At 58.3% G+C, this 27,681-nt stretch overlaps 1 protein-coding gene across 3 annotated transcripts; it reads left to right on the forward strand.

The window, feature by feature from the left end:
* The first annotated feature begins 526 nt into the window (after nucleotides 1–526).
* On the forward strand, nucleotides 527–27,681 carry PCDH1 (protocadherin 1). 3 transcript variants are annotated; one of them, XM_084884931.1, is made up of 6 exons: nucleotides 1,826–2,022; nucleotides 10,381–11,246; nucleotides 14,169–16,364; nucleotides 21,410–21,629; nucleotides 22,588–22,626; nucleotides 23,781–23,915. In XM_084884931.1, the coding sequence occupies exons 1-5, from the start codon at nucleotides 1,983–1,985 to the stop codon at nucleotides 22,611–22,613; spliced, it is 3,348 nt and encodes a 1,115-aa protein (XP_084741057.1). In that variant the 5' UTR covers nucleotides 1,826–1,982; the 3' UTR covers nucleotides 22,614–22,626; nucleotides 23,781–23,915. The 3 variants fall into 3 exon arrangements, with proteins under 3 accessions (XP_084741056.1, XP_084741057.1, XP_084741055.1); XM_084884930.1 differs by lacking the exons at nucleotides 1,826–2,022; nucleotides 22,588–22,626 and adding an exon at nucleotides 527–603 and having other exon boundaries at nucleotides 23,781–27,681; XM_084884929.1 differs by lacking the exon at nucleotides 22,588–22,626 and having other exon boundaries at nucleotides 23,781–27,681.

A 27,681-nucleotide genomic window follows, 5' to 3' on the forward strand; every position in this document is an offset into this window, starting at 1 on the left:
TATGGTGCAGGATTTGGGTTTGATGGTGGTGAAGCAGGGAGGACGAAGGAGAACATCTGGGAGATTAGCATTTCCTGCCCAGCTCTGCGGCTGCCTATCTTGCTCAGCCCTGAGCAAGGGAGGAGAACAGAGGAGCCTTTGAATGGCTCCCAGCAAGCAGCCCAGGGAGGGCTTGCTGCAGTGGGCAGCAGGCACATGCTGGGGGCAGGGAGGCAAGGCAGCTTCTCTGCGGGAGATTTCTTCTCTCTGGGCCACTGATTCCTTCCTTGGAGCTGTGCTCAGCGATGGGGAGAGTGTGAGATTTGGGGGGGGGGGGGCGCGCAGAGAGAAGCCACTCACAGGCCAGATTCTCCTCTCACTCGTTCACCCTGTCTCTCATCCAGAGTCCCTGCCCCGGGCTCCTGGGGCTGAGGGCTGGGGATAGGGACTAGATCAGGGCCCAGGCCAGAAAGGGAGTGCGGTTGACCGGGGATGCTCTAGGAGAGATCTTAGGCAGTCCTTGCTTGCCTCCTTAGCTGGCCAGACATCCTGCCCTTACCCAGAAGAGTGTTCCAGAGAGGCCCGGTACGAGAAGAGGAGGAAGAAACAAGGGGTAGAAGAGTGGTATGGATGGAAAAATTGGGGAGGACAAGGAGGAGTTCGAGGCTATGGCAAATAGAGGCTCAGCAGCCAGTCATCCCATGATAGGTCTTTCCACACCCAGCGCCAGGCTTTGCCAGGCACAGATTCCCTCGTTCTTCTGACCTAGAACACCTTGCCTATACCTCTAGCTGGCAAAAGGCGGGAGGTCATATTGAACTGGGGCACTCGGGAGCCTGGGGTAGACAAACCTTGAGCTAAGAAGGAAAGGGAGTTCCCAAGCTGCTCCGGGAGCTCTAGATGGCGCAAGAGAGCCAGAGCCGAGCGAGAGAAACGGGAGTATGTGTAAGACACTGCGTGTGTGACAGTGTGTGATTCGGTGAGTGTGCGTGTGACAGGGAACGTGTGGCACTGCGAGGGCATGTGACACTGAGCGGCCTTGCGGGGCAGGGACCCGCGTGACTCTGGGCGAATGTGTGTACATCACCGGTAAATGTGCGGGGGCCACAAACACTCCCTGTCGCCCCGAGGGCAGGTGATTGGGGGGGGGGGGGCTCAAATAGCCCGACTCAGACGCGTCACCTCATTCTCACACTTGCATATTCCCCCCCATTCTCATTCTAGAGGAGGCCCCGGTCCCATAACCCTCCACTCCTAAAGAGCCCCTCCACAGCCCCACCTCCACGGCTGGCTGCGGCCACCGAGGCTGACCGCTCTGCGGCTTCGGCCGGAGGGGGAGGGGCGGACTTCCCCGGAGCGCAGTGGGGAGGGAGGGCCGCGCGGGGTGACCGGGGGGTCCTGGAGGGAAGAGGATGGATCTGGAGGAGCAGATGTCCACGGAAGAAGGCACTGGGGGAGACACTTCCTCCGCCTCGACTTCCCGGGGGACAGGTGTTGGGTGAGGTTAGGTAGGAAGGGAATTCGGGAGGGTCCCCGATGGGGGCTCGGGTGGAATAAGTGTCCAGTGAAGGGCCAGGGGTCGCCCTGGGTATCCGGGCCCCGGGTAGCGGAAGACAGCAAAGGGGGTTCCTGGCTTTTGGGGAGCGGTGCTCGGGGTCCCCTCCCAGTGGGACCGACTGGAGCGTCGGTAGCTCCACCTCCTCGCCGGGGGAGGGGTGGTTTGGGGGGGCGGGGAAGCGGGCGGGAGGCGGGCGGGCGAGCCAGGAGGGAGGAGGAGGAGGGAGGGGGCGGGCCGGGCTGTGCGCTCTGCTCGCTGCTGGCTCCGCCGCCGCCGCCGCCGCCGCCGCCGCCTCCGCCGCTCACACACTCCGGGAGCGGGAGCGCGGCGCGGACGCCGAGCCGCCGGGGCTGCTGCGCCCAGAGCCAGCCGGAGCCCGAACCCGAGCCGCAGCGCCAGCCCGAGCCGTGCGAGCCGCAGCCCGGGCCGGGGCTGGTGGTGGCTCATGGACTGCCAGGCCCGCGGCCGGCGCTGCCCGGAGGCGGGTAAGGATCCGGTGGCGGTGGCGGTGGCGGTGGCGGTGGCGGTGGTGGTGGCGGCGGCGGCGGTGGCTCCCGGCCGGGGGAGCGGCATGGCCGACGGGAGCTGCGGGAGGGGCGCGCATTCGAGCGAGGCCACGGGGGCCCTGTGGATGCTCCACGCGCCGGGGCGGAGGTGGGAGAGGCTGGGCGCTCGGAATGGGGATGGCGGCCGGAGCACCCTGGCCTCCAAGGTCCGCGGCGAGGAGCGGAGCGAGGAGAGGGGGGTGCCGAACCGGACCCCAGCTTCGGCGTCCCGCAGCCACGCTCTCTGGGAGCCGCGGGGATCAGGAGACTCCAGGAGCGCGCGGGATGGAGATGGTTTGGGGGAGGCGCGCAGTCCTCAGTGTGTGTGCTCGTGTGTTGGGGGGCTCCCCGAGGACGAAACCGCAAGGACCCCCTCATCCACAACACACACACACACACACACACACACACACACGCACACTTGTTGGGCAAACGGGCTTTGCTCGCTCAGGCGCTCCCAGCTCCCCGGGGGCACCCCGAGGACCAGACCACGGCCATAGGCACACGCACACGCACATCCGCTCCTATGTGCACAGACATCCCTCCCGAACACCAGCGCCCACCGGGGCACCGGCGCCAGCTCCGAGGCCGCTCTGGCCCCTGCACGCTCAGCGGCAGGGACACACCACCCGTGGCCGCACGGAACCACGGAGAACAGCCCGTGAGACATTCGGACACAAGCACAATCCCGGGCCCTCGTGTTAAGAGTGTCTCGGCCACCGTTCCTTAGATGGACCCCTAACACCTAGCCTCACGCATATACATTCCTTTTAGGCACATACCCTCACACAAATGATGTTACCTGCTCCTCGGCCAGAACGTGGGCACACATCACAGGCCGGCTTCCACCCCTCGACTGCACCCACAGAAACACACGGCCAGTGTCTGGGCACACACAGCTAAAGCGCACACACCCCAACACCGCGAAGCACCTGCAGCAGCGCCTCACGATCACCAACACAGAACCCCTGCCTCCACCCGTCCTAACAGTGGGCGTCTCACCCATCTTACACCAATAGGGTCACCGTGCACCTTGCAGCTAGACACACACACACACACACACACACACACACACACACACCACACACACACACACACACACACACACACACCCTGTGCCTCTCTCTCCCTCGGAGGCCAGGTTGTGTCGGCGGAAGCCGGGGCCACCCGGGGAGCCCCTAATGCCCCTTCGCCGTAATCACATTGTTATTGTAAATGTCTGCACCGCGGGAACCCGGGAGGCCGCCCCGCCAGGCCGGCTTCCCCGCCGGCGCCTCCGCTACTCCCACTCCAGGCTGGGCAGGCCGGGTGTTCCCGGAACCGGCTGGACCTGGCCGGTCGCGCCATCCCGCTCCCTGGGGCTCCAGGGCCCTGGGTCCCTGTGCAGAGGGTGCAAGCCTGGGGCGGTAATGGCCACCCTCTCCGGGCCGTGGGGCTGCGTCCTCAGAGCCATCTGGGTCCCCAGCACACCTGTTTCCTCTCCCACCTGGGCGCCCCTCCGCGGGTCCCAGCTCCGGGCCTGAGCCTGGGGCGCCGGCAGGGCCCCGGGGCCAGGAGGGAGAGCGCGGCGCGCCGGAGCAGAATGGGTAGGTGAGATGCGTTCGCACCCCTTCCCCCTAAACTCGGCAGCCCAGACTTGTGGCCTCCGTTTCCCCAGGAGTGGTCGGCGACTATTCATTCCTTCTACCAGGAAATATTTGGGGTGGCATGGAGGTCTTTGAAGACTGAAGGCCGCCGAGCGAAGACCCTTGGCCGCCCGCCCCCCGCGAGAGGGTCGGTTTTATGCCGGGGACGTCCCTCCGGGCCTGGCTCGTCGCTCAGTGATTCCGGCGCCGGAGCCCTCCCCGTTCCCTCCCGGCGCCCGCTGCGTGGCTCCGGCCGAGGCGGGCTAGCGGGGGACCCGGGCAGAGGCCGGAGCTGCGGAGGAGAGGTTCCCCGCCGCGGCCCCTGGGGCGGGGGGCGCAAGGGGCCCGGTGGCCGATGCATGTTCTCACCGCGCGGTGCCTCCACCTTGCCTGGAGCTCCCGAGGCCCGGCGCCACCGCCGGGGTGGGGGTGGAGCCGCGGGAGCCCGAGGCTGGCGGAGGAGCTGTCGCCATCACCCCTCTCCCCCACCCCCAACTCTCCTGCCTTCTCCGGGCGGAGACGCCCGGCGCGGGGGGTTTGTGCGGGGAGCGCCCGCTGACCGCGGCCGCGTAGGCAGCGGGCTGCCCTGGCCCGCAGAGTCCAGGACGCCGTGACGGAAGGCGCAGGGAGCCTTCCATGACTTACCCTGGGCCAACCCTCGTGTGCTGCCAGGAAAGAGGGCGCCCAGAAGGTGTTTGTGACAGCCCAGAGGTCTGGGCCTGTGACTGGGGAGGGGCAGGGTGTTACTTTCTTGACGTGGGGGGGTCTGCACGGATTGAAATTTGTAATGACAACTAGGCCAGGGCATGGGGTGGGATTGAGGGGAGAGGAATAAGAAAGACCTCCAGAGATGGCTGGGGACAGTGAGGCTGGGGATCAGGCCTGGTTTCCCTGCCCCACTCTCATCCCCCCTCCCCCAAGTCCCCAATTCCAAAAGGGATCAGCTGGAAAGGGGGTGTCATGCGGGTCTGGTGTCCTCGTGGCAGAGGAGCCGCTGCGGTGGCTGTTCTTCAGGGAAGCTGGGCTACAGAGAGAGGGAGCTAACTGCTGGGAAGAGTGGGATGGAAGGGCCAGGAGGGGGCCCGCAAGGGTGGGGGTGTGGCTGAGTGGGAATCAAGGCTGCCGGGAGAGGAGATGGAGGGGGCCCTTCTGGTACAGGGTGAGGGCTGCCCCTACCAGGAGCAAGGAGAGTTGGTGCTGCAGACGGATTCTTTCAACAATGCATGGGGCATCTCTCTGCCAGGCCCATGGCGGCTGGTGGGGATGCCATACAGCAGTAGCGTACATACCATCCTCCCCTTCATAGGTCTTTCCAACTGGCAGGGGATCGATTCAAACGATGAACACCTACTGTGCGCCTGATGCTGGCAGTGATAAGGAGTGATGTGTATGTTTACATATCCTTTATAATGTAATAGAGCTTGATGCATCAGTTCTTACTTAGTCCTCCCAAATAACTTCAAGGGGCAGGATTTATTATTTCCATTTCAGTGTGGAAATGGGTTCAGAAAGGTGAAGTCCCCAGGCCAAGGTCACACAGCTAGGAGGTGGTGGAGCAGTGGTTTGAGCCCGGCACTCTGAAGAATGCAGGTGGCTGGAAGCCCTGCAGAGGTTAATGGAGGGCTGTGGAGGAGAAGGGAGTGGAGCTGAGGCTTGGCACTTGTTCCCTGTGGGAGGCCTCTGAACAGCTCCACCCCGCTCAGCCCTTGGTGTTTTGTGTTCAGAGTGTTGGTGCCTGTTGTGTAACAAACAGAGCAGGGGTCGGGGCTGCGGGGCACCAGGGCTGACCTGGTCACTGGGATGTTGATAGCTGTCTCTGTGTGTTTCCTTTCCGGCCGAAGCGTTCAGCAGGAAGTGGACTCCGGTCCCCCAGGTGGGCTGGTAATGGAGGTTGCAGGTGAACCCTCACCACTGCTCTCCTCCCTCCCTCCCCAGATGTTGACACAGATGTTGTTTTCCCTTGACCTTCCCTGGATTCTGCCCCCTCACACCACCTCACTGTGCTCCTTAGGCCCGAGAAGGATGACTCAGTGTCCCCGCTGAGGCTCTGGTTCTCAGGGTTCTGGGTGCCCATGTCACTGGGCGGAGGTGGGGACAAGCCTTGCCAGGAAGTCAACCAGGGCTTGGGGAGGGGCAGATAAGGGACCAACGGCTTCAAAGTCTGCCATCTGGGACCAATGACTTTCAATAACTAACCGCCGGGACAAAGTTCAGGGATGGTGGGAGCAGGGCCGAGGAAGGGCTGCCTCACTGCTGTTCGCGGCTGCTCTGAACTGCCCTGCAGTCCTAGGGCCCTGAAGCTGCCTGGGAGCCTGGGCTCCTTCAGACCCTGAACCCTAGGCCCCTCTTTCTGTTTCCCTCCTTGCCTGGCAGGTTTGGCAGCCCAGGGTGTGTGTGTGTGTGTGTGTGTGTGTGTGTGTGTGTGTGTGTGTGTTGGGGTGGGTTGGGGGAGGGGGTACATAGCAAACATCATATTCTAGCCTCAGGGGTGATTTCTGTTGACTTACCTCCCCCGTCCAGCCTTTCCCCCAGACTTTGGGATGTGAAGAGGCATTCTTTTTCAAACCCTGACTTCCACTTCCTACTTCTGTGACCTAAGACAAGTAATTATTCTTTTTTTTTTTTTTTTTTTTTTTTTTTTTTAATATATTTTATTGATTTTTTAGAGAGGAAGGGAGAGAGATAAGAGAGCTAGAAACATCGATGAGAAACACCGACCAGCTGCCTCCTGCACACCCCCCACCGGGGATGTGCCCGCAACCAACGTACATGCCCTTGACCAGAATCGAACCTGGGACCCTTCAGTCCGCAGATCGACGCTCTACCACTGAGCCAAACCGGTTTCGGCAAGTAATTATTCTTTTTGAGCCTCGATTTTATCATCTTGTGGAGGGTCGTGTAGTAATAAACAGTACTCACTTCAGAGGGGTGGGGGGATTAGAGGAAATAATGTATATAAATGTAGAAAAATATCAGGGAGTGTTAACTTGGGTGCTGGTGATAAGATGATGGTAGAAGTGATGATGATAGAGTTCACGCTTCTAACTCCTAGGGGTTAGTGTATCTCAAATTTGTCTCTTAAAGTTCAGGGCCATTGCTTCCTGCTACCTGGAGGTTTCTCCAGGTCCTTTCTCCGGATCAGAATTCCTAAGGGTGGGGCCAGAAAAAGCCTCATTTTAAAGGAACTCTCCAGGTGCTTCAAGGGCCTAAATTCTCTTCAACTCTTGCCCCTACTCTGGGTACCCTCCCCCAACCCCATTCCCTCCTCCCCGCACCCCCGTTCTTCCTCCCTCTTGGGAACACCCCTCCCCCACCCTCCTTGCCTTGGTAGTCCATTGTGGTTCTTTCTCCAACTCAAAAGTTAGGTAGCACAGTCCTTTCCTGCTTGCTGGAGGTAGGGGGGAGAGAGAAGGAGAGGAGGGGGGGGGGGAGAAGGAGGGAGGGAGGGAGGGAGGGAGGGAGAGAGAGAGAGAGAGAGAGAGAGAGAGAGAGAGAGGAAGCTGTTGCGTTTATGCTGCTGGGAGGCCTGGCCTGAAGGTTTAGGGCCTTTGGCTGTGACCTGGAGATGGGGAAGGAAGCCCCAGCTACAAACCAGTCAGACCAGGGACCTCTGAATTTGTAGTTAAAACTTGTGGCATTCACTTTTCTTGGAAAAGTCTGAACCATAGTTTCATAAGATTCATAAAGGGGGACGTGACCCAAGAAGCTTAGAGTGAGTGGAGGAAAGCAGTCACTGCCTTCTTTTTCCTTTGTCAGGTTTAGGGTAATTCCCTGGTGACCCCCACTCTGCCAGGACTTACCCATGGAACTGGGTGCGCTGTGACATCTAGTTGTGGAGTTGTGTGCTTGCTATGGGGGTGGGGGAGGGGGCAGAATAAGGTGCCCAGAAGGGAATGAGCTTCTTTGGACACAGGTGTGTTGGGTTGGGACAGGTGGTCAGATAAGCCCTGTATTTAGTCTATGAAGGTAAAGGCCTGGAGAGTGAATTCAAACGGAACATCTGACAAATTCCTTCTGTTTTTTGTGTTGTTTTTTTACATTGTGTGACAGTCTATTTGATTTTTTTTTTCTGGGTCTCTTCCAGAATAGAGAGAGGTTCAGGGAGGGCAGGGAAATTCCTCCTTCTTTTAAAGAGATTAAGATTGCGGTTGGGAGCAAACAGACACTCATCTGATAATGGTCTCACAATACTTTAAGGACATTCTGAGAAGTGACGGGGAGGGCTGTGCCCTGGGCGGGCCGTGGGGCGGAAGTGAAGTGTTTGGAGTCAGGAATCTGTGTGTTCAGAGAGCGTTTGCTGAAAGCCTACTATGGACTGACACAGGGAAGGATGAAGTTTGACCCTCGCAGGTTCCCAGTCGGGGAACTGGGCAAGAAAACAAACCAGGACCACCCAAAGTGCCAGGAGAGTTAAGCCTGGGAGCTAAATAATCAGTGGTTCTGGAGCCCTTGCTGAGTGCCTACTGTATGCCGAGTCAGGTGGGATCTTGAGGATTTGGTGGTAAACAAAGGAGGGCCTCTCCTACTCTCTGCTCCGGCTTGTAGGAAAGGCAAACAATTCACAGATGATTTCCCTAAACAACTACATCACCACAATTGTGCTTTTAGGGGCATTTGTTGAGTGCTCAGCATTTAGCCCACCTCATTTCAAACTCCCTAGGAAATTGGTAGTATAATCCCCATTTTACAGGTCAGGAAACTGAGGCTCTATATTATTTGCTCCAGCTCAGGTAGCCAGGAAGGGACAGCTGGGGTTTGCCCCACCCCGTTCGGTGTCACAGTCCCTGCTCTTCTCCACCTTGCTGCTGCCTTACGTGTGCCAAATGGGTACAGCCACACAAAACTGTCATGAGGTTAGAACCATTGTCAGCTCCACAGGAGCAGATTGTATCTGTCCTGTTCGTTGCTGTGCCCAGATTTGCTAAGGAGCATGGGTGGGGAGGGGGGATGAATGTGGGGAGCTCTGTCCCTTCCTTCAGGATGTTTGGTGTTTGCCTGGAGAGGCAGAGGACACAGGAATAGGTGCACAATATGCCCCAATCCCTTAGCAATGAATCACTGCTGCACCAGGTAATCGTGATTCATTGCTGAGGGATTGGGGCAATCAGTGGCTGTGAGTTGGAGGCAGGAGAGGTCACGGTGGGGTGGGGAGACCTGGGAAGGATTCCTAGGGCACCAAAGCGGGCTTTCGGTGGGGTGAGTGTGGTGTGGCATAGAGCCTGGAGTAGAATTTCCAGGTGTGGGGCAGGTATTCTGGGTACCAGTGGGGAAAAGACATTGAACCTGAGCCCTTTGCGGGAAATGCTGGGCCAAAGACTTTGGGTTTGAGTTGAGGGGCTGGCCTCGGTTTTGCTGGAGAGGAGGAGGGAGTCAGGACTGGGACAGTGGCTGGCAGGTCTGGCTGGGGTCTACAAATCACAGCCTCAAAGCTTCGAGGACACAGGCCGAAGAAACGGGTTGAAACGGGTCGTGGTGGTGTTGGGCGTGCCACTTGCGCTTGGCTAGGAAATGCAGGACTAATTGGGAGGATTTGGGGGTGGGCAGGGAAAGATGGGACTGGGCCCGTTAAGGTAGGGAGGGGCCAGGTGTGAAATAGAAGCCAGATGTGTGCTGGGATAAGGATCAGATAGAGCCACATGTTCATATCAAGAGCCTAAGCAGGGGAGGAGGCCTGGGCAGGGAAAGGCTGGTGGTGGTGCTGGCACCTCTGTCCCAGTGAGACCTGCTGGGCTCCCCGTTGCTAAGGGCAGGGCAGGGCAGCCTCCAGTTCCAGTTCCTGGGCTAGTCTTGATCACTGTCCTGACCCCAGTCTTGACCTTTAACTATCTTCCACACACCTGTGGTGTCTTCCCCCTCACCCCCAGTGGAAGGCAGAGAGGGAGCGGGAGGATCCCTGGGAATCCTATGTGTATACATGTGTGCATGCTCCGGGGCATGTATGTTTGGGGAGGGTGAACACTCGGTCCTCTACCCTGTTTTCAGGCCTTGATTGGTGCCCAGTTCAAGGTGGCCCTTCTTGGGGGTTGGGGGGACATTAGGCACTGTGGGTTACTTTTTGTCAGACAAGGATTTGAGATGTTATATCTCATACACATACTTTGACTTGGCATCTCAGAGGAGAAATGAGACATTATCCCCTCCAACGAGTGGCCCTCAGTGTGGGCAATAATGATCCAGGGGCTGGGGTGTAAGGGTACTGTGTCTGGTACCTGGGTAGTGTGTGTGTGTGTGTGTGTGTGTGTGTGTGTGTGTGGTGCCTGAAGCCTCACCCTTCCACTAGCTGTCTCTCTCTCTCTATCTTGGTATCAGGGTAATTACCATGGGTGACTAAGGCAGGATGCTGGTGAGAAGGAGGTGTTGGGCAAAGCACAGAGCAGGGCGGGAAGGAGGGAGAGTCAGGTGGGTCAGGGCGTTCCATGGGCGGGAGCTGCTCCAGACCTGTTCCAGTCCCTTACCGGCTCCTCCAGCTGGGCAGACACCACTGCTACACCCAGCTGTGAACGAGACTCAGGGTTCTGGGGCCCGGAATCGGGGTTCTGTGCTGGGCTGAGCTCTCCTCCTAGGAGAGCAGTGTGTAGGTGGGAGAGGGGGAGTGGGGGGCTGGGGCTGGGCAGCCCTCAGGGCCGGATTCTTCCTGTTAGCTGACTGCCTGTTTTGCCTCTTCCCCTTTCAGCCTTCCTGATTCCAGAGCCTGCCCGGATGGGGCCCCTGAGGCCCAGCCCAGGCCCTGGGGGGCGAGGATTGTCGATGCCCCCCTTGCTGCTGGCCCTGCTGCTGCTCCTGCTGGCTCCATCCCCAGGTCACACCACTCAGGTGGTGTACAAGGTGCTGGAAGAACAGCCACCCAACACCCTCATCGGGAGCCTCGCGGCCGACTACGGTTTACCGGACGTGGGCCACCTGTACAAACTGGAGGTGGGCGCCCCGTACCTGCGGGTGGACGGCAAGACAGGCGACATCTTCACCACCGAGACCTCTATCGACCGCGAGGGGCTCCGCGAATGCCAAAACCAGTTGCCTGGTGATCCCTGCATCCTGGAGTTCGAGGTGTCCATCACGGACCTCGTGCAGAACGGCAGTCCCCGGCTGCTGGAGGGCCAGATAGAGGTCCAGGACATCAACGACAACACGCCCAACTTCGCCTCGCCGGTCATCACACTGACCATCCCCGAGAACACCAACATCGGCTCGCTCTTCCCCATCCCCGTGGCTTCTGACCGTGATGCCGGCCCCAACGGCGTGGCATCCTACGAGCTGCAGGCCGGGCCCGAGGCCCACGATCTGTTTGGGCTGCAGGTAGCCGAGGACCAGGATGGGAAGCAGCCACAGCTCATCGTGATGGGCAACCTGGACCGGGAGCGCCAGGACTCCTATGACCTCACCATCAAGGTGCAGGACGGTGGCAACCCCCCGCGTGCCAGCAGCGCCCTGCTGCGCGTCACTGTGACGGACACCAACGACAATGCCCCCAAATTCGAGCGGCCCTCCTACGAGGCTGAGCTGTCTGAGAACAGCCCAATAGGCCACTCGGTCATCCAGGTAAGAGTCCCCTCCACCTCACTCACTGTCAGGGTGACCCTCCTTTAGAAATGGGAGCCCGCCCCAAACTGGTGAGAATTCCTTTCACGTAGGGGGAAAACCACAGGCTACTGTGCAAGACCTTCCCACAAGCCCCACCCCACCCTGGCAGGTGATAGTACTGTCCTCTTTCAAGCTACTTCAGTGACAGTGGCATAGCATGTGACGGGTTTAGGAAAATTGCCTGATATCATCCAGCCTATATTTTCCCCCACCCCCCAAAAGGCAGACTCCATTTGGAGAAATCTCCAAGTAAAACCCCCTCCCAAGTCAGCCGATCCTTCCCCAGACACGGGAGCCAAGCTGGAACAAGAGAGTCACCTTTTGTCCCAAGAGTATCTCTCTAGAGAAGAGACCGTCTTCCCACCCAGGGGCCCTTTAAATGTGAGGTTTTCCTGAAGCAATAGGACAGCATCTGACTTTGCCCCACTCCTTGCAAAGTCAGATGAGATCGTTGTAGCCAGGCAGGTCCTCGGAAAACTACTCAGAAGTCTGTATGCTGGCTTCCTCCAGTAGGCATGTGGTGCCATGGGTGTGGGGTGCTTGGCACAGTGGGGGGTTTGGTTGCCTCTGCCGAAATTCTCAGCACCCCACTCCATGGGAACTGCCCCAGGGGCTGGGCAGCTTGGTAGGGCCAGGGCCTGGGAGGGAGCCCAGAAAGCGTCCCCGTAGACAGGTGGGCGTATCTCCCACTGTCATCTCAGCCTGGCCTCCTGCCAGCCCCAGCTCCTTTCTCCTTCCCCCTGGGCTGCAGCTGTCTGTCTTTGATGTGAGGGAGCTGAGGAGGGCTTGGCCTGCCCTGGACACCGTTACCCATCCTAAGAAAGCCTTCATCCTATGACCTCAAGCTGGAGTGGGCGTGGGGAGGAGCTTCAACATTTTTCTTAGAGGCTGGTGGACTGGCACCTATAGAAGAGAGACTGAGAAAAAAAAGGGAGACAGACAGTCGGGGATGGTGAATAATAATAGCCTAGCTGCCAGGACCGCTCTAAGCACATTATATGTATTCTATCATGTAATCCCCCACAGTACAAGGTAAGCATTATCCCCATTTCACAGATGGGAAACTGAGTCCGTAGAGATTAGGAAAATTGCCTGATATCATCCAGCCTATATTTTCAGGTCCCACCTTGGCCACTGCCCAGCAGTCTGGCTTCAGAGCTTATGTGGGTAGAAGCTAACACCCCTCCCAGTGGGTGAAGCAGGAGCGTGGGGCAGACATAAGACTAGAGGTAGATAGGGCAGCAGAGAGAGGATGGGAGAGAAGTAGCAGTTGGAAAGAGGCAGAGAACTGAGCAAGGATGGAAGGAAACAGACAGAGGTTAAGTCCTAGACAGACAAAGGGAGATAAAATGTCAGGAGAGGCAGATAAGCTGGGTGACCTATCTAGAAAGAGGGAGACACTGGTAATCATAATGAAAATGCGGGAACAAAAGATAGATGGGGAGTGTGGGAGTGGGTTGAAGGTGTGAGGAGAAACTGTTTGTCTTTCAGAGGAGGGAGCAGAGACCAGGGTAGCTGGGAATCCATGTCCAGGGGTCTCCACTATTGAAAAAGCTATGGCAGGAAGGAGAAGAGACTAGCAGTGTCTTGAGGGCCCATTAGGTGCGGTGCCCAGCCCTGTGTTAGCACTAATCTTCTGAGATGGACAGATAGGAGGATGGATGGATGGACGGGTGGATGGATGGACGGACTAAAAGAGGAGTCAATGTGCCAGGCAATGTTAGGCACTTACACATATTATTCTATTTAATCCTTACCACAATCCCATGAACTAGGACCTATTGTTATCCCCATTTTATGTATTTGTAGACTAAGGCTTGGGGAGATTAAATAATTGGCCTGACGTCACATAGTTGGGAAGTGGTGGGACTAGGATTTGAACTTAGGACCCTTCTGCTTTGCTCCCCAGAGCTCTACCAAGTAATGCCTGTCCCTTTCTCCCCCCTCATCGCTCACCCAACCTGTCATCACATTCTGTAGTATCTACCTCATGGCCATCTCAACCAGGTCCCTGTTGCCCCCGTGTTTGCATAGAGTATGTGTCAGTGCTGGCATGGGAGGGCGTGCCCGACGCAAAGGGACAGACAGTTCATTGTTTGATGCTGGGAGCCCAGCCTGCTGCCAGCAGGCTCTGTGGCCTGCACCAACCCCTCCCTTCTCACTGCAGGCTCTGCTGGATTCCTCAAGTTGGTGCCTAGCCAGCACCGGCCCAGTGGGAGGGGAAGAAGCTGCTGAAACAGGTTTCCCTGGTTTGACAGAACAGTGGCCTGGCCAGCTCCCTGTGACCCATATACCTACCTGGCTGCCTTCAAAAGAAATCCCCTCACCTGTGTCCTCCAGGACATGTGGGTCTCTACTCATGTGCAAACACACATAGGCACAGACACATATACCTTTCCCCACAATCACCCATAATCACACATGGGTATATGCATGCATGCGTATTATACATATGTCATGCACACACACCGTCTCTACTGCTCGCACCTATCCAGCTCTTCAGAAGGGTTGAAGGCCAGTTTAGCTGGGTGGGAGGGTTGTACTAGTTGGACAACTGGGTCCTCATCCCCATGTTCGGGCAGATTAGTGCGGGAATGATAAGTAGATTTAACTCTGCCTGCTCCCATCTCGAGTAGTTGCTTGCAGCACTGTTGAGAAGTTGCAGGCAACATCTGTGCTCCTCGGGGAAGCAGACCAGGAAGATGTGCGAGAGGGTCAGGACTGGGAAAAGGGCAGGACACGTGCCGCTTTTGGGAAGGGTGCCACGTTAGATCACTCAAGTCTGCCGTGCTTGTTTGAAAGGCAGTGCGTGCATCTCTTAATTTGCTGTTCTGGACTAACCCGTAACCGTGTTCCTTATTTTCCTCCCCTGCTCGGTAGGTGAAGGCCAACGACTCGGACCAAGGTGCCAACGCCGAGATAGACTACATGTTCCACCAGGCCCCTGAGGTCGTGAGGCGTCTTCTGCGCCTGGACAAGAACACCGGGCTCATCACCGTGCAGGGCCCCGTGGACCGTGAGGACCTCAGCACCCTGCGTTTCTCAGTGCTTGCCAAGGACCGAGGCACCAACCCCAAGAGTGCCCGTGCCCAGGTGGTGGTGACCGTGAAGGACATGAACGACAACGCCCCCACCATTGAGATCCGGGGCATAGGCCTGGTGACCCATCAAGACGGGATGGCTAACATCTCCGAGGACGTGTCAGAGGAGACAGCCGTGGCCCTGGTGCAGGTGTCGGACCGAGATGAGGGAGAGAATGCAGCCGTCACCTGTGTGGTAGCAGGGGACGTGCCCTTCCAGCTACGCCAGGCCAGCGAGACGGGAAGCGACAGCAAGAAGAAGTACTTCCTGCAGACCACCAGCCCACTGGACTACGAGAAGGTCAAAGACTACACCATCGAGATTGTCGCCGTGGACTCCGGCAACCCGCCCCTCTCCAGCACCAACTCCCTCAAGGTGCAGGTGGTGGACATCAATGACAATGCGCCCGTCTTCACACAGAGCGTCACTGAGGTCAGCTTCCTGGAGAACAACAAGCCGGGGGAAGTGGTGGCGGAGGTCACGGCCACTGATGCCGACTCGGGCTCCAATGCTGAGCTGGTTTACTCTCTGGAGCCCGAGCCGGCCGCCAAGGGCCTCTTCACCATTTCTCCTGAGACCGGAGAGATCCGGGTAAAGACATCCCTTGATCGGGAACAGCGGGAGAACTACGAGTTGAAGGTGGTGGCAGCTGACCGGGGCAGCCCCAGCCTGCAGGGCACAGCCACTGTCCTCATCAATGTGCTGGACTACAATGACAATGACCCCAAGTTTATGCTAAGTGGCTACAACTTCTCCGTGATGGAGAACATGCCGGCGCTGAGTCCAGTGGGCATGGTGACTGTCATTGACGGGGACAAGGGGGAGAATGCCCGAATCCAGCTCACCGTGGAGCAGGACAACGGTGACTTTGTGATCCAGAATGGCACGGGCACCATCCTCTCCAGCCTGAGCTTCGATCGGGAGCAGCAGAGCACCTACACCTTCCAGCTGAAGGCCGTGGACGGCGGCGTTCCCCCTCGCTCAGCTTACGTTGGCGTCACTATCAACGTGCTGGATGAGAATGACAACGCACCCTTCATCACCGCCCCGTCCAACACCTCCCACCGGCTGCTGACCCCCCAGACGCGTCTCGGTGAGACGGTCAGCCAGGTGACAGCTGAGGACATTGACTCTGGTGTCAATGCCGAGCTGACCTATAGCATCGCTGGTGGCAACCCTTACGGACTCTTCCAGATCGGGTCGCATTCAGGCGCCATCACCCTGGAGAAGGAGATTGAGCGGCGCCACCACGGGCTGCACCGTCTCGTGGTGAAGGTCAGTGACCGTGGCAAGCCCCCGCGCTATGGCACGGCCTTGGTCCACCTGTATGTCAACGAGACCCTGACCAACCGCACGCTGCTGGAGAACCTGCTGGGCCACAGCCTGGACACGCCCCTGGACATCGACATTGCCGGGGACCCAGAATACGAGCGCTCCAAGCAGCGCAGCAACATCCTCTTTGGTGTGGTGGCTGGTGTGGTGGCCGTGGCCTTGCTCATCGCCCTGGCGGTGCTCGTGCGCTACTGCCGGCAGCGGGAGGCCAAGAGCGGCTACCAGGCCGGTAAGAAGGAGACCAAGGACCTGTACGCCCCCAAGCCCAGCGGCAAAGCCTCCAAGGGAAACAAAAGCAAGGGCAAGAAGAGCAAGTCCCCGAAGCCCGTGAAGCCCGTGGAGGACGAGGAGGAGTCCGGGCTGCAGAAGTCCCTCAAGTTCAACCTGATGAGCGATGCCCCTGGGGACAGCCCCCGCATCCACTTGCCCCTCAACTACCCACCGGGCAGCCCCGACCTGGGCCGCCACTACCGCTCTAACTCCCCTCTGCCTTCCATCCAGCTGCAGCCACAGTCACCCTCAGCCTCCAAGAAGCACCAGGTGGTGCAGGACCTGCCGCCTGCGAACACATTCGTGGGCACTGGGGACACCACGTCCACGGGCTCTGAGCAGTACTCCGACTACAGCTACCGCACCAATCCCCCCAAATACCCCAGCAAGCAGGTAGGCCAAACCTTGAAGCTCAGCATGCCCAAGCCCCCACCCCACCCCTACCAGGGGGCCATCTGGACTGAAGTGTGGGAGTGACGGTGCAGGTGTGTTGGGCCCAGGTGCTCAGCAGCCCATGTGGGGGCCGGCCCGAGCGAACAGTGGGAGGTAGGACCAAAGATCTGGGGTTGCTGGGGTCCTAGTTGCCTCACCCAGACCTGGGAGGTTAGACAGTGAAAAACCGAAGGATGGTGTGTTCCCTGCCCACTGGGAGATGCCTGGAACTTGTCAGATCTTCTGGGCACTGGACCAGCTGCTGGTCCTGGCAGGTGGGGGTTGATAGGCAGGTAGCAGAAGGATTTGGAGGCTGAAGCGGGAGGGAAGTGGAAAAGTCTATTCCAAACCTGGGTCTCTATCCGAGACCAGCCATGGTGCTTCTCCTGAGGGAACTGGGAGACCTGGGTGCTGCTGGGTAACTGGGCGGGGACTCTGTCAGGGAGGGGCCTCCCCAATTGTGCCTTTTGTATGTACTGTGTGTCACCCTCTTCCCCATCCCAGACTCCTTGGCCTGGGCCCCAGTTTCCCAGCCCCAGTCCCAAATGCTTATCTTTGACAATAAAGTTCTCTATTTTTGGAGTTTTCGTTTCTTATTTTCCTGGAACTGAGAGAAGGAGTGAGAGAGACTGGAAATACCTCTTTGTCCTTAGGTCCTGACCTAATTTCCCATCCCCTCTTTCTGCCCCTCCCCACATCCTGGATTTGCCCCTCCACCCCTCCGTCTTCCTATCCATCCCCATGTCCATGTCCTTGTCCCAAGGAAAGGGCCCATTCCAAGTATCCTTCAGCATGTCCCCTTACCCCACGTTTGTGAGGCCTTCTCCCTAGGAATGACAGTCTTCACCAAGAAAGGGCAGGTGGGGCTGCACCCAACTCCTGCCCTTTCTCCACTGGTTGAGACTGGACCTTGCCAATCTGCCCATACTGAACCTGACAGGCTCAGACCAGAGCACCCAGTGGGGTGGAGTGCAGCCTGCCTGTCTCACGTGAAGGCAGATAACTTCTTGATTATACCAGCCACCTTCCCTTCAAGATCTTCCCAAGTCCCTTTCCCAGACTCTTCATCCCAATACCACTCAACACCCAGCAATTAGCTGGCCCTGCCCTGTGTGTCCCCACCATGATCACCATCCTGGGCTGCCCCGAGGGAGGGCCCAGAGAAGGGGAAAGAAATCCTCAAGTCCTTGAATTGACCTGCTCTGTATCCCTTTTAGGGCACTCCCCACTGACTGGGGCAGAGGCATCCTAGTCCTGACCCCTCCCTTCCTTCAGCTCCTTGCTCTAGCCACCTGCGTTGCTGGCTCTCACTCTCTCTCTCTCCATCTCTCACTTCTTGCTCTCTTGGGTTTTTCCTAGCTGTGCCTTAGAGGGAGGGGGCTAAAGTCTGGGTGAGGGACCTCAGGTCCTGAGTGAGTCTCTGAGGCCAGAGGCAGCCTGTCTCCATGGCGACTGAAGAGGCTTGAGTCACTCCCAAGAGGTCCCAGGCGCCAGCTCTCTGCTTTGATTCTGTCCACAAACTCGCCCATGCCTGGGGGGGTAGCCCCAAAATAAAAACTGCTTGGGGCTTTGGAGGACTGGGGTGTGGGGAAGTGAAATCTAGTCTCATCTCATTTCTCCTGGACAAATTAGAGTCTCCAAGGTGACCTCAGGCAACTCCTGACCAATCATCCTTTCTCTTTAGTTCCTGCCTTGCTGCCACCAGTTCTTTCTTCTATTCCTTTAGCTCCTTCACCCCTTTTCTTTCGCAGAGTCAGAAGGGTTATCCCTTCCTTGGCTCCAGTTCAAGTCGTGGGTGGAGCCACAGTGCATACCTTCTTCCAACATCCAGACTCAACCAAACTGCAACACCATTGTCATCACCCAAACACAAAGGCTGTGTGCTCAGCATGGTACTAGACCCCGAGGCTAAGTGGTCACTTTTATGCAAGACATAATAATGAGAAGATGAGGTAAATGAGAATCTTAAGTGTCGAGTGAGAGGTGCCATAAACTTTCCCCAACTTGTCCCACGACTTACTACTGCTACTACCTGCTGCTTTTTTTTTTTTTTTGAGTTTTTACTAGGTGCAACATACCATGCTAAGCACTTGATGTGAATTAACTCATTCAATGCTCATAACTCTTTGTGACATAAGTCATTATAATGCTCTCTTTACAGAAGTGAAAAACTAGTTAGTGATGAAGTCAGAATTCAAGCACAAAGCATCATGAGATCTGATTTCCAGAGTCTGCTGTGAACCATTATACGATTAAAAAAGAAAAAAAGAGGGGGCCTTCTATGATCAAGTTAGTTTTGGTAGCAAGAGCTGCGCCATCACATTATCCTATTCAAGGCTCTGTGAAGTCTGAAAGAAAGGGGAAACCTGTTAAACCATGTAATTCTGGGTTTTCCAGTTTTATTTGACCGTAGTGCCCTATCCCTTTCCTTGAGGAGCACAGTATAGGAAGACCTGCGTAGGACATGGAGTGGACTCATGAAAAGGGAATATGAAACTCAATGATAAGTAGGAGTTGGGCAGAAGGGTTTGCCCTGTGAGCCAACTCCTGAGTCAGGAGTGAGTATGACCAAGTTGGGGACAGGGAGAAGGGAGAAAGGGGAGTATTCTGGCTGGAGTGGAGGGTATAGGAGAGAACTGAGAGGTGAGACTAGAAAAACTAAGTTGTAGAGGAGATATATTCCTTGCCGAAAGTTCCTTAGAGGAAATGGGAGCGAGCCCCCGAGAGCTCATTAGATGAACTGAGTTTTACAAGTTCACTGGAGTGTATGGTAGACTTAAAGGGAATAGAGGGGAAGGTACAGGATTGGAACTATGGTCTGAACTAAGATGGTTGCAATGGGGATGATGGATGGATGGATCTGGCTGACCTTAAGGAGAAAAGACCCATAGGACTCAAGGGATAATTGAATATGGGGTGGGAATGGGGAACGAGGGGAGAGATACCAGGATTCTCAGGTAGATAGACAGCATCCTTCTAAGCCTGGGCGACTGGATAGTGATCAGATCATTGCCTATACAGTAGCTGATTGAAGAAAGAGAATTTGGTGTCAGACATATCTAAAGGGCCAGTAGAGACAGCCAATTGGAAATATCCAGCAAGTCTCTAGAACTTCAGGGCTAGAGTTTGAGAGAGCTTTTGGATCTAGGCTTTTTTTTTTTAAGATTGAATAGTAGAGAATTAAAGGAAACATTTGGTGTTGAGTATGACCCAACCCTCTATTTTACAGAAGAGTCATAGGGAAAAGATACCAAGTGATGTGCCTAGTAGGCAGGATGGAAGCCTTAGAATCCCAGGTGCGAGTTCTCAGAGAGGGGAGAGGGAAGCACCCAGCAAGCTGACTGCCATGTGCTCCCCAAGCTCCTCCTGGAGCTGTTCTCTCCACCAGGTGGACGATGCTCCTTTGCAGCCTCTCAGCCCCAAATGTCCAGGTCAATTTTGGGGACCTTGTCTGTCATCACTGAGATCCTTCAATGTTTTAGAACACAGCATGGATCGATCCCAAGAAGGGTTGCCTCTTCCTGAAGATGGGGTGGGAGCCAAGATGGGAAGGCAGTTCTGGGCTACCTTCCAACTGCCTTCCCATCAGCTCCAAAGCTCCCTGTCCTAGCAGACTCCCCCATCCCAGCTGCCTTGAATGAGATGGAGATTATGTAGGGTATCGGGAGGATGGGTCTTGAAAACCTATTGAGGGTTTTAGAGGAAAGACAAAGCTCTGAGAAAGTCTTAGAGGATTGGAAGGAGCCTGGAGACTCATCAGCAGGGCCCTGGGCCTGGGCGGCTCCCACTCCTGCCCTCCAGGGGCCCGAGCTCTGGGCCCTCCACAACTCTTAATTTATGGCTGGCGGGAACACCGGTGGCAGTCCTAGGTGGGTGTTTGGATGACTGGCTGGTTGTGCCATGTGCCAAGCTGAGGTTGCCAGGTTCCTGGGGTGATCGTTAACCTGAGGCAGGCAGATAGGAGTCGTCTGGGAGCAGCCTGTCACTGTTCCACTCCCCCCACCCCAGCCCCCCAGTCCAGGCTTTTAAGTCCTGGCTCCACCAAGTCCACAGCCCTTCCCAGACGCTCCTTCCTGTTTCCTAGAAGGAGTCCATTTGAGGTCAGCCTTCCTAACCTCCTGATGGATGCCAGGTCTTTCGGGGCCCTGCCCTCTACAGTAAATATGTTTCCTGACCTTGAAGCATGAGGGAGTTCCCATTGTTCCTGTTCCCACCCCCCAAGGTGTCTGGCTTGCTATCTGGCTCCCTTCTTCCCTCCCACCTTTCTCCACTCCCAGGCCTCTCTGGAGGGGAATGAAGTGGGGACAGGGGGGCTGAGTGGGAGCAGACTCAGCGGGGAGTCCTGAGACTGCCTGCCGCATGACAAACCAGGCCAAGGAACAGGATCAGAAAGAGGTTGGCCACTCATTTGGATGGAGGCAATGGGAAGTTGCAGAGCCAGGAGACAGGTGAGGAGCTGGAGTTTGGGGGGGTGCTGTTTGGAAATTAGGACACTGTTGTGGTTTTGGTGAGCTCTTTTGGAATTAGGAGTCTACACTGCTTTTAGGGAGCTTTTCTAGACGTTGGAGGCTTGCTAGTGTGTGAAGGCTCTGCTTGAACTATGGGATTTGGCTGGTTTTGTGCTGTTCCAAAGTTGGCCGTTCTGGAATTAGAGGGCGGCTGCGCCAGTCCCTGGAGGCTACGCTGTAACAGGTGGTTGTACTGGATGAGGCTTACCGTGGTGGCCTGGGGGCTGTATTAACACCGGGGCCTATGCTGTGTCGGGAACTTGCCGTGTGTGGTGTTGGCTGTGTTGGGAGCTGTCTTAGAATGAAGGGGAAGTCCTCTGTAAGGGTGTGTGCCTTCTGGGGGCTGTGCTGTGCTGGGGGGCTCGGCCTCTTCTTGGTTGCTGCTGAGGGGGGCTGGGAGATATGGGGGTGAGCCTGGCTCAGGCCGGAGCCTGGTGTGGTGGTGGGCCCCCCCGGGGCAGCCTTGCCGGCCCACAGTGACAAGTTCTCTCCCTGCAGTTACCTCACCGCCGCGTCACCTTCTCCGCCACCAGCCAGGCCCAGGAGCTGCAGGACCCGTCCCAGCACAGTTACTACGATAGCGGTCTGGAGGAGTCCGAGACGCCGTCCAGCAAGTCCTCCTCAGGGCCCCGCCTCGGTCCCCTGGCTCTGCCGGAGGATCACTACGAGCGCACCACCCCCGATGGCAGCATAGGAGAGATGGAGCACCCTGAGAACGGTGAGGGGCGTCCGCATGGCTGGGGCACCCCAGGAACGAGGAGCGGAAGCCAGAAATGGCAACGAGACCTTACAAACAGCCTCCATTTGTCGAGCTCACTGGATGTTCAGCAGTGATCACTGTGCACATTGCTCTCAGGTCTATGCTTATTTAATTTTCGTAGCTACTCTGACCTGAAAACTTTATTGTGCCCACTTTACAGGGGAGGAAACGGAGGCTCAGAGGGGGTGAGTCACTTACCCACAACTACACATGGGAAGCAACAGAGCTGGGGGGGTTCCAACTCAGGCTTCTCTGGCTCCAAAGACCTTGCATTCAGCGCCCCATTCTCCTGTCTCCCTGGGGACAGGGCCCCTGAGAATGGTGGCCAAAGGGTAGTGGTAATGAAACCTACCTCTCCTTGAGGGAATCTTGAGGTAAAGAGGGTACCCCGGAGGCTTTAAGGATACCAGAGAAGGCTATTGTTATCATTATTATCATCCCCTTGTGGGAAGAAGCAGTGTTTGGGTGAGGAAAGGGGGTGGGAAGGGCAGGCTAATCTGGGAGGGGATTGGAGGGTGCTGGCAGAAGGGATGTCCTGGCTGGAGCCGAGGTCAGTGTGGGACTATGAGATGGGTGAGCTGAGAGAATGTGGTGCGGCGTATGGTGTGGTGTGTGTGTGTGTGTGTGTGTGTGTGTGAAGGTGTCCATAGCAGCCTGTGGAGGGGCACGCTGATAAGCCTCCCCTTGGGATGGAGAGACTTGCCACCTTGGAAATGTCCTTGGGTCTTGCCTCCTCCCTCAGTGCAAACTCTCCCAGCACTCCCCTCCCCCCAAAGCTGCAAAGGTCCACTCCCACTCCTTAGGCACGGGGCCCTTCTCTAACCTCCCAAGCCCCGGGTCTCAGAGTGCCCTTGCCCCCACCCTGCCCCTCCATGCTCGGTCTCATGCCCATCTCGTCCTTTTTGTGCCCGCGCAGAGCCGGCTGGTCGGAGCAGGCCCTGAGGCAGAGTGCCAGGTATGTGGGAGCTACTCTGGGGTCTGGGGGACTCGGTCCAGCACCCAGCCCCACCCACCCAGGGCCCCTGCTCTGCGCCGTGCTACCGTGGGCCCCCCAACCCTGCCTTGAGCTGAAGAGCCTTGGCACTTTGAGGGTTAACAACAGAGCTGTCCGCTCCTCACCTTGCATTGGCTGGAGGCCAGACCAAGGTGGGTGGTGTCAGGGAAGCCGCTACCCCAGCCCTCGCTGCTCCCCTGAGGTGGGGTCACCGCCTGGTACTGTCCCTGAGTGAGGGCAGGACAGGGGCAACTATAACAGGAAGTGCTCATGGCTTTAGCCGTCCCCATGGAGATCCTGCTGCCCAGCAACCACAACGGCTACTGCTGATGTCAGGCAGCCAACTCCTGTTCCCGTGGGTGTTCTGGGCAGGGAGCCGGGGCAAGGCCAGGGGTGGTGGTTGGTGTAGGGGGCTGGAGTGAGGTGGGGAGGAGCTGCACGAGTGTGCTTGTGGGTGTGTGAGTGTGTGCTGCTCTGTGAGCTCCCCACACAGAAGCTCATCTCCTCCACGGCTTTACGGCAGGGCCTTGCTGCTCTGGGGTGGAGTGGGGTTCCAGGGTAGCCGGGAGCCTGGGGAGGCTTGAGCGGGTTCAGAAGGAAGGTATGTGTCCCCCTTTGTCTGAGGATAGAGAAGCCCAGTATAGACTTGTGTGCCCACACTTACCTGAGGACAGGTGTGTGTGTGTGTGTGTGTGTGTGTGTGTGTGTGAGTGTGAGAGACAGAGAGACAGAGAGAGAGAGACAGAGAGAGAGAGACTTTAAATGAGGATGGGGTTTCTTCACCCCTGTTGGAGGGTAGATTTGTGGATGACAGAGTGCGTAGATGAGTTGCATGTTTGCGCACCAGTCTGAGGGCAGATTTGGTGGGTGTGCGTGAGCAGAGCGTGAGGGTGGGTGAGGATGGAAGGAATGTGTCTATTTAAGGGTGGATTTAGTGTGTGAGAGAGTGAGCATGTGGTGGACGGTGGGGCCTATGTCTGCCTGAGGAGATGTGCCTCTGAGCTCAGTGGGCAGTGGGGGAGGAGGGGTGCCAGTTCGGAGGTGCCAGCGGGAGGCCCGGAGCAGAGCTTCGCAAGGCCGCCCTCCCTGAGGACCGCCCCGGCTCTCTCCTGCAGACCTGCGCCCTCTGCCTGACGTCGCCATGACGGGCACATGCACCCGGGAGTGCAGCGAGTTTGGCCACTCCGACACGTGCTGGATGCCCGGCCAGTCGTCTCCCAGCCGCCGGACCAAGAGCAGCGCCCTCAAACTCTCCACCTTCGTGCCTTACCAGGACCGAGGAGGGCAGGAGCCCGCGGGCGCCGGCAGCCCCAGCCCCCCGGAAGACCGGAACACCAAAACGGCCCCCGTGCGCCTCCTGCCCTCCTACAGTGCCTTCTCCCACAGTAGCCATGACTCCTGCAAGGACGCGGCCACCTTGGAGGAGATCCCCCTGACCCAGACCTCGGACTTCCAACCGGCAGCCGCACCGGCACCTGCCCAGACGGCCAAGCGCGAGATCTACCTGTGAGCCCCCTCCTGGCCCGCGGCCACCCCCTGGTCCGGCCGCCGGCCAGCTCCCCGACGGGCCCATTCCAGGGCCCCCCTCCTGACCCCTCCAGCGTGGACTTCCTGGCCAGGGCCCCACGTGGGGGGAACGGGGCAGTACTGGCCTCATGACCACGCTGGCCCTTCCCCTATGCAGGGTCCAGGTCCTCTTCCCTCACTTCCGCCCCCCCACCCCCGGGGAGCCCCCTCTTCCCCTTCCTGGGGCTTCCCCAGCTGATGCCCAAGAGAGCTCTTCTACAGCGACCAGGCTCCCATCCCTCGACTTCCAGGGAGCACCCCTTCCTTTGGGTAGACGGTGGGGTCAAGGGCGGGCAGCACACTCTTAACTCATTGTTCCCCGCGTGGCCGACCAGGCGGAGAGAGGGTGCCCCCATTCCAGCACTGAAGCAGGGCAGACCTGGGGAGCCCCCAGAGGCACCTCCTGATCGCCGGGGGCTCCCGGAAGGGCTGTTGTTACCAAAGGTGGGGTGGGGATGGGGTGGGAGTGGGCGGAGGCCTTGTCTTCCCATCCTCCTGGGCCGAGCTGCCCACCACACGCCCATGCCTGTCCCACCTGCGCCCCCGCCCTGCTGGCCATGCAGTGTCTGTATATAAGGACCTTGGAATGATGCCCCCATTTCTGCCTGATTTGCAACTTTTCTCGTTGATGTTGTGTTGTCTTGGGGGACCCCTCGGGGGGGTACCTGCCCTGTGTCCCCCCACCCCAGGCCTCTATTGTTCCATGTTGTAAATACCTGGGGCCGTGGCGGGATGGGGGTGCAGGCCAGGGAAACAACGGGTGGGTGGGGGTGGGGACGGGGGTAACATTCGCCTATCAGCAGAGCTGGGCTTTTATTTAATTTTTTTTTAGAAAAAAAAATACAAATCTCTATTTTTTTGGAACTGTTGCGCTGTGCCCTGGGGGGAGGTCCCCGCTCAGGCTGGCCCTCCCTCATCCCGATGAGCATCACAGAGGGGCCCCGAGACTGTGGGGGCAGCCAGACAGGGGTGGGACGACTGTGCCTCTGGCCTGGTTGGGTGCGTTGGGAGCAGGAGGGTTTGCTCAGGGGGTGGCTGACTGCTGCCCCCAACAGGGGGGACCTGCACCCTGCTTCCTCCCTGCCCCCCAGCCCCCAGCCCCTGCCATGACTGACCCGTCAGCCTGTAAAACCACCATTGCCTTGATCTCGGGGTGGGAAGGGCTGCCTCAGGGCACCCTGGGCTCCTGGCCCCCTTCTTCCAGTTGGGCTTCCCTTTGCCAGGGTCAGGGGTCCCATGGGGGAGCGGGTAAGGGAGACTGGGGGGCAGAGAAGCCCAGTCAGCCATGATGAGGTGGGATTCCTTCCTTCACCTCAGGGGGCCAGGGTGTGAGGGGCATCCTGCAGAGCCCCCGCCTCCCACTGTGGCCATCTCAAAGCCTCAGTCCCTCTTCCTTCCAGAACCCCCCATTGCCTTGGCCCATACCTCTCCAGCGCCCCAGAGGCCCAGGCTGGGAGTCTGGAGACTCAGGGTATGGCCCTTGCTTGGCTTAGTCTAAGCTTGGGGGGTGGCCCAAGGGTGGGAGAGGTGGGTACAGGCTGCTGGGTTGTCTGGTGCCTTTGGGAGCTGTGTTGCTGGGGTCTTGACCCCTGTAACCCCAGAGACCCCCACCTCCACCGCAGAAAAGCCAGGGGGCTGGGAATTATCCTAAACTCTGCTCCTTGCCCCCAACTCGGCTTTGAGTAACTGCTGGGAAGGAGAGCATGGTTAGGCTGGTGGCCCCAGCGTACACAGCTCTTGTACGGAAGGCAGGGGGTAGACTGAGCTGGGGTGGCAGCAACCAGGTCTAGGGGTTAGCCAAAGGCTCCTTTCCCTGGGGGAGGCCCAGGAAGTGGGCTGGGGCTCGTTAAAGAGACAGCCCCTTCCCCCTGCACAAACGGGGCAGGTGCAATAGCGGTGGAGTTGGTTAACATGAGGCGCCCGGCTGGTGGGGCAGTGGCTTCCTGGGTCTTGGAGGTCGGGATCCTTGCAAGCAGATTGTAGGAGGCCCATCTGCTCGGTGGAGAGGGTGGTCCAGACAGGAGGCATTCCCGGGGTCAGTGGACGCCCCCAGAAGCCCCTGGTGGCCAGGGCATCCGGCTCTGGCCTTGGAGACCCTGAGCACTGGGCGGAAGGGCAGGGAAGCATTTTGCACAATGGAGAAGCCAGAAGGAAGGGGCTGCCCAGATGGCTGGGAGGGCTGAGAAGCACAGAGGAGGGGCCCTTCCCCAGACCAAGGCAGAGCCCCCGGCCCCCTGGTTGGGGTCAGGGTACGCCGCGTCTGTCACCACCTGGGCACTTGAGAGGTGAAACCAAAGGTGGGCAGGGGACGGGGGACAGCACCGGGGACCGCTCCTGCTGGTCCTAGGTTTGCGAGGCCCTTCCCCAATGCCTTGTGTCGCGTACAGTTTTATGTACAAATAGGCGACATGTGGCCAGAGGAGACCCCCTCAAACCCAGCCGGACCCAGTCAGTGTCTTCCTAGAGGGGACCTAGCCGGCCCCCACACCCCCTACTTCAGAGCATGTCTCTCGGTGGGAGGAGGGTATACGGGGACGTATTTTCCTCCCTGGGTCTCTGAAGTGTATCTCCTGTCCCAGGGGGAAGGTCTCTGGAGCATCCCTCACCTCTGGGGGCTCCCTAGCCCCTCTCTCTCCCCTCGGGAGTCTCTGAGGGGACATGTATTCCCGCTGGGGACCATGGGAGCGTGTCTCCCCTTACCCAGGCTCCCTGGGGAGCCTGTTTTCCTCCCAGGATTCCTGGGAGCACTTAAGGCATGTCCGTGGTGGGCCACCTCCCTTCCCAGGGAAGGGAGCGATCTCTGAAGCATGTCCGGGAAGGGATGTCCCTGGCCCTCCCTGCACCTCTGCTCCGGGGTCTCCGACCTGCAGCACTTTGGGGCAAGACTGGACAACTCTTGAGTTGTCTTTTCTCCTAGGGGGTCTGGGGTACCTCTCTCTCTCCTGAGGGGGCCCCTGCCTCTGGAGCCATTTCTTCCCTGGGTGGGGGCTGTCTCCTGGTGGCGGGAGGGCTCGAGTTGGCCATGAGAGTCTCTTCGGGGGCGTCTCTACGTGGGACTTCTCTGGGAGGGGGGACTGTGTCTCGCCCGCGGGGTCCCCCGGCGGGTGTGACTGCCCCCGGGGAGGAGGAGACCGTGTCTCCTCTGGGTATCTGAGTGGGGAGGGGGGCCGTGTCTCTCTCGTGTGTCGGGGGGTGGGGTCGGGGAGGGGGGTTTGGGGCGCGTCAGGCGCCCACACTGGGGTCGTGTTTCTCTCGGTTCGTGCCGCTTCCCACCGCCTCGCTCCCCCGGGAAGGGCCCCGCCCCGGCCCCGCGCCACCCCCACCCCCGCCCCCTCCCTCCCTGGCGCTGCGAGCACAATCCCGTTGATTTGTAATGATTTCTGTCTCTTTCTGTCTTTCTCTTTCTCTGATCTCCTCCCACCCCCGCCCCCGCCCCCGCCGCGAGCATGC

The sequence above is a fragment of the Pipistrellus hanaki genome (genome assembly GCF_964339955.1).
Source record: "Pipistrellus hanaki genome assembly, chromosome: 5".
Lineage (NCBI taxonomy): Eukaryota > Metazoa > Chordata > Mammalia > Chiroptera > Vespertilionidae > Pipistrellus > Pipistrellus hanaki.

What these genes read in the sequence shown, in the direction of transcription:
- PCDH1 (XM_084884929.1), top strand. Translation starts at nt 1,983, where the DNA reads ATGGACTGCCAGGCCCGCGGCCGGCGCTGCCCGGAGGCGG. An exon ending in TAGGCCACTCGGTCATCCAG is followed by an intron (nt 11,247 to 14,168) that starts GTAAGAGTCCCC and finishes CCTGCTCGGTAG; the next exon opens with GTGAAGGCCAACGACTCGGA. An exon ending in CCAAATACCCCAGCAAGCAG is followed by an intron (nt 16,365 to 21,409) that starts GTAGGCCAAACC and finishes CTCTCCCTGCAG; the next exon opens with TTACCTCACCGCCGCGTCAC.